The sequence below is a fragment of the Crocodylus siamensis genome, chromosome 6, assembly GCF_052110815.1.
Source record: "Crocodylus siamensis isolate JL-2025a chromosome 6, ASM5211081v1, whole genome shotgun sequence".
In the NCBI taxonomy this organism is placed as follows: domain Eukaryota; kingdom Metazoa; phylum Chordata; order Crocodylia; family Crocodylidae; genus Crocodylus; species Crocodylus siamensis.
The window spans coordinates 47,668,119-47,673,874 of NC_143400.1; the positions used below are offsets into that span (position 1 = coordinate 47,668,119).

Sequence of the window (5,756 nt, forward strand, 5' to 3'; positions counted from 1 at the left end):
CATAGTAAAATACAGGACTCCTGGCCTGCAGCTTTTCCCTTGCGCAAAGTTTTCTTCTATGTACTTAAGGCACACATGGGAGGTACAAGTGGCTATCAGAAAAGTACCTGGCACATGGTGTGAGCATGTCATCCTTCTAGCCTCTCTCAGCCATTGGCACTCGTATACTATTTGCCCTCTCCCTGAAAACTGCCTAGGCCACCTCGGTTTCAAGACACTGCAATCAGTCTTAATGAGGTGCTAACTTCTAGAGAGATGTGAAGTGAAGACACCCACTGCAATCTCTCCATAACACTTCCAACCCCAGATTCACCCCTGGTGATGGACCAAGTGCAGCTCTGTCATGCAAACAGCAACTCAGGGCATGAACCATACTGGTGACTCCCAGATCCTGCTGCAACTGCTGGCAATCCAGATGAGCTGTGTGAATTCAAAAGTGGAACTGGGCGCAGACAACAATGACCTGAAAGTTCCTGCCACAGCCCCACCATCCCACATGGTCAGTATCCAAGCCAGCCATCTTCCACAATGGACCCAGTACTCCAGAGAACCCAGCCCAAAATATTATGGATCCTGGGGTCGGGAAGTAGGATGTCCCCAAGCCCATCCATCAGCCACCAAGTCAGGGTTGGAAATCAATCCCCTTATTAATCCACCCATCTCTGTGTGCCCTAATTAATTCACTTACCTTTATTAACACCCCTCAGTCCACATCCAGTGTTGTGTGCAAGTGTGGTACTAATTGAACCAAGAAGGAGTTAGTGGACCTCATCACCAACTGGAGCAAGGTGGAAAAACATAAAGTGTTCTGTTCAAGCTACCACAACTAGGTGGTCTTCAATGTGGAAATGGTAGCCCATGGGCATGACCATGACTGGGCCCAATACTGTTCCAGATGTTAGATCCTGAATCAGCAGTTCACAAGGGCAAGGGATGGCAACTATATTCTGGGTACACATAGGGACTTGTTTCACTTTCTACATGACAGACTACCTTATTGTGCCTCTGACCTACCTGGAACTCTTAATCCTGACTCCCTCTTCTGAATCTCTGGATTGGACCCTCCTGTCTAATAGTCATTGCTCTCATCCCTGATTACTTCTTTTATTGTTTTGATTGCATGGACCAAATCAACTGCTTACCCAAATCATGGCCTGGTCTTGACAGTTGACTTTATATCCCAAGTCAGATTGCTACTCAACTTCATATAGGCTTATATTCCAGTAACCCCCTGGCCACATAGAGATACACATATCCATTCTGTGGCATGGCTGACAACAGCAGGTCACAGTGGTAGTTGTGTCAATGCCAGGCAGTACAGGGCATGAGTTTTGTCTCCAAAGTTCCTCCCACAAAAATTTTGCCAGTAACTCTCACCCAGCCAAACACCCACTGGGTCATCTGTTATGTCCTGTAGAATCATCAAAAACCAATGGACACTTGACCGTTGTCGTTATTAGTGCTCCTACTGACCACCTGCTGACAAAGAAATAATGATGCATTCAGCTGTTCAAGAAGCCCTGATTGGAAGAGAGATGTGTGCATGACAATGTACACAGACAAGGTTCTTTGGGTAAATGTGGTATTTTTTATTAGACCAACTAAATAGTTGGAAAAAAATGTTCTTTGCAAATTTTCAGGTACCAACATCCTTCTTCAGGCACAGGGAGTTAGACAAACATGGCTACAACCAACACCCCCTGACAGTGTATCATCTTTGAGAAATATTCTGTTTGAGGAGCTATGCCTTGGCAGCCTTGCTCAGAGGAGCTCCAGTTTGGTTTCCTGAACTTACCTTGGAGCTCCAGCAAGTGATTTTAGAGAACTTCATATAAGGGTTCACCAACCTTAACCATGGCCAAACTTGTGCTCCATTCTTATGAACAATGCTCCGTACTTATGACACAGAAAGCAACAAAATATGAATTGTTCACTTGGCATTTGTGGTCCCCGGCCTGCAGGAACCCACTAAATCCCAAAGAAGTAGTCACACCAGAAAAGCCACCAAAGACTTTAACTTTGTTCTGCCAATGGTATTGGGACAGTGATGTTGTCACTGTCACTCACGTGGAGCAGTACCTTAACTTATGATGGGTCTTGTGAACATCAGTGGTACTGGTCCCAGAGAAAGGGACTGTTCCATGTGCAAATAAAAGACAGAACTTGGCCTTTGCATTACTTCTGGGGGCAGGACTAAATAAAGCTCAAACAGTGCATCTTTTACTCAGAATGCTAAACTGCTGCTTGCATAATTAGCAAATTGCCTTAAGTGCAATGACTTGCCTGAGGCACTCTTCACTGGTGTGAATTAGGGTTGGCAGTTGAAATGGCAAAGGTGTTGACACAAAGAGTGTCATGTCCCATACGTAGCTCATTACAGCAGGGATGGGCAATTATTTGATCTCACCACTTACGGAGTTTAAGTGAGCTGCTGAGGACTGGTGGGGGAATTGAGGAGATGCCAATTTATCCTATCTGGCCCATCAGACCCTGCCAGGACCCTAAGGAGGGAGAGCTTCACCTAGCACTGCTTCACTCTGCTAAAGCTGGAGCTGAGCCAGGCTGTGCAGGACGTGGACTTCTTGGTGCTCCCTTCCCCATCCATCCCACTGCCCTCTTAACTTCATATTGGTGCTGTGTAGTACTTGCACTGTGACTGCTGGCACCTTGACACACGTGGGATGCTGCATGATGCAGTGCACTGAGCTTCTGTCCCACTCTCCCACCCACCTTCCCTCTCCGTGAAGAGCCACTGCTGCTAGAGGGCATGGGGCAGAGCCCTCACTCCTTATGGTCTTGGCAGCTGCTGGCAGGCTGGATGGGACCAATTGGTGGGCTAGGTATGGGCTGAAGGCCATGTTTTGCCCCATCCCTGGGTTTGTATGACTAGGTAAGGGATAGAGATTTGGGGTGGGAGTGGTCATTCAAGTAATTCCTGGACTTTTGGCTCAACATGCATACAAGACAGTTAGTCGGCCATAACCAGGGTATCAATTTAGATTTTTCAAGCTGCCCCAGAGATATACAGCTCTAATTTAATTAAAAAATCATGGATGCTTAGGTGTTCATCTGGTGCTAGTATGGACCTGTTATTTGCCTGTATTTTATATTAGTTTAGCCCTTCAAAATGATGTTCTGTGGAAGTAGGTCTTCATTTTATTTAGTCCCACTGGGTATGATTATCCTTGCAAAGGACAGGGAATGAAATTCAGTTGTAGACATGCTTTGTGGCAAAAGATTAAATTTCAATGGAATCAGCTCTTGTTGCAGCACTGCTATCAACCCATTTTTACCCTAGATGAATTTGACTCATCAAATGTAATGTCTGAAGACAAAAAAGGACTCATGGACTTCTCAGTGGTTGTTAAAACATGAAAAAATATGCTTTAACCTAAACAAAAAAGACCAATACCGAGCTCCAGCATTTCCAGAGTAATACCTTAGGGGATAGGCACACAACATTGTTACGCTGATGGAAATGAGGAGTGACCGCAGAGTGCACTGTCCTTCAATGAGGGAGGTCAAGCCTCTGTGATCAAGTTACAGATAGGCAGGGTTTGGGCAGGCATATGGCCTTGACCTACCACACAGGGTAGAGATATGATTACAAAGATTTCACTAAAGAAAGCCATGCTGCCCATTTTTAAGGTAAAGTAGGCTCCTTGCCTGCATCTTTTTCCGTCTACAAATCAAACTTCTGTGTACTATAGCCACACATTGTGGGCTCAGTGGGCTGTCAGAAAACTGTCTGGCACATGGTGTGAGCACTTCATCCTTCTAGCCAACTCCGCCACTGGCAAAACTGTGATACTTGGACACTGAGAAGGTGCTGAGGCCACCTGAGTTTCAAGGCACTGCAACTGGCTGTAAGGAGGTACTAACATCAGGACAAAGGCTATGTGCCCATTGCCAGTAACAAGTCAGGGGATCTTAAGGAGGTATGGATGGATGAGAGCAGTTTGTTCTCCCTTAAATCAGCTAAAGCAGTGCCTCCAATTTCAGATACCACAGGCTTTGGCAAAGAGCAAATGCTATTTGTATGATTTTAAAAAAGGCTGCTTACCTTGCCTATGGGTGTCTTACACAGCTTATGTACCAGCCATTGCAGTAAGTATGCCTAGCATGTAGAGGCCTAAATCTCCTTTCAAGCAATGGGTGCTAGATTCTGAGACATTACAGAAAGTGCCCCAAGTCTCCATTTCAATTCTATGCACCTTTAAAAACTCTTCATTTTCTAAATGAGGAAAGGAAAGGCCCATCCTTGGTCCACTAGTGATCATAAACCAGGTGTAGAGAAAAATGGGGCCTACTTTTTCAGATGCTGTTACCTTAAAAAAAATACCAGACACTGGAGGAAAAAAAAACAGTGACAGCAAGCTCATTGTAGAAGGATGGGCACCTGGTGGTCAGTGAAGAATAAGCAGTGAGCCAATTTCCTCACTGCAGCAAGAATCTCCTTGTTCCTCATGCTGTAGATGATGGGATTCATCATGGGAGGTACTACTGAATATATGGCAGCTGCTATGAAGTCCAGTCCCGATGGGGAATGGGAGCTAGGTTTGAAGTAGGCAAACATTCCAGAAAAGACAAACAAAGAGACCACAATGAGATGAGGGAGGCAGGTGGAGAAGGCTTTATGCCGGCCCTGTTCTGAGGGGATTCTCAGCACTGCACTGAAGATCTTAATGTAGGAGGAAACAATGAAAATAAAACAGCACAAAACAAAGCAGAAACTGAAAAACAGCAGACAGACTTCCCTGAAATATGTGTCTGAGCAGGAAAGCTTGAGGAGCTGGGATATTTCACAAAAGAACAAGTCCACCAGATTGCCTTTGCATAAGGTGAATGCAAACATGTTCCAAGTGTGGATGACAGAGTTGAGTATCCCTGCTATCCAGGCACTGGATGCCATTTGGACACACGCTGTTCTGTTCATGACCATCTCGTAGTGCAAAGGCTTGCAGATGGCCACATAGCGGTCATACGCCATGGTGGTGAGAATACAAAGATCTGCTCCTACCAAGAAAGTAAAGAAAAACAACTGGGTGGCACACCCAGGGTATGAGATGGTCATGATGTTTAACAGGGAGTTGGCCATGGCTTTGGGGATGATGACGGAAATAGTTCCAACATCCAATATGGACAGGTTCATCAAAAAGAAATGCATAGGGTTATGGAGATGGTGATCAAAGACTATAGCCATGATGATAAGAAGGTTCCCCATCAGGGCAGTTATGTAAATCACAAGGAATATGACAAAACAGAAAACCTGCAAATCTGACGCATCAAAGAATTTCAGGAGTATGAAGTCAGACACAGAGCTTTGATTTGACATTTTCTTCCTTGCATCATTGTGGGCTACCTGCAAAGGGAATGACAGATACAAAAGTCATGAGTCAGAGTCATTATATAATTGTCTACATGAAACAATCTACTGAATCTCCTAGAGAAAGAACCTTCCCTGATATTACTTTGCTGTCTGCATTAAGCTCCTGCTGGTTTCCATTAAGGAGGAACTGGGGTGCTATCAACACACTGACTTAGTCTTAGCTAACTATAGTAGTTAAGGGAAGGGCAAAACCGCCACATTCTTCTCAGTTAGTATTCTACTAAGTAAGAGAGGGCTGGGGAGGATCATTTGGGTTCAGGACACAAGAGGATTTACATCAAGGGAAGATCAAAGTAGCATTGGGACTGTTGTCTTTAGAAGACAGGAGACATGTCATAGATTTCATAGACATTTGGGCTGAAAGGAA

At 44.9% G+C, this 5,756-nt stretch overlaps 1 protein-coding gene across 1 annotated transcript; it reads right to left on the bottom strand.

Annotated features, from left to right (window-relative positions):
• Nucleotides 1–4,378: 4,378 nt before the first annotated feature.
• Nucleotides 4,379–5,335, bottom strand: LOC149862689 (olfactory receptor 14A16-like). Its single transcript, XM_090055270.1, has one exon. It carries the CDS (start codon nucleotides 5,333–5,335, stop codon nucleotides 4,379–4,381), a length of 957 nt encoding a protein of 318 aa, XP_089911396.1.
• Between the last annotated feature and the right edge of the window lie 421 nt (nucleotides 5,336–5,756).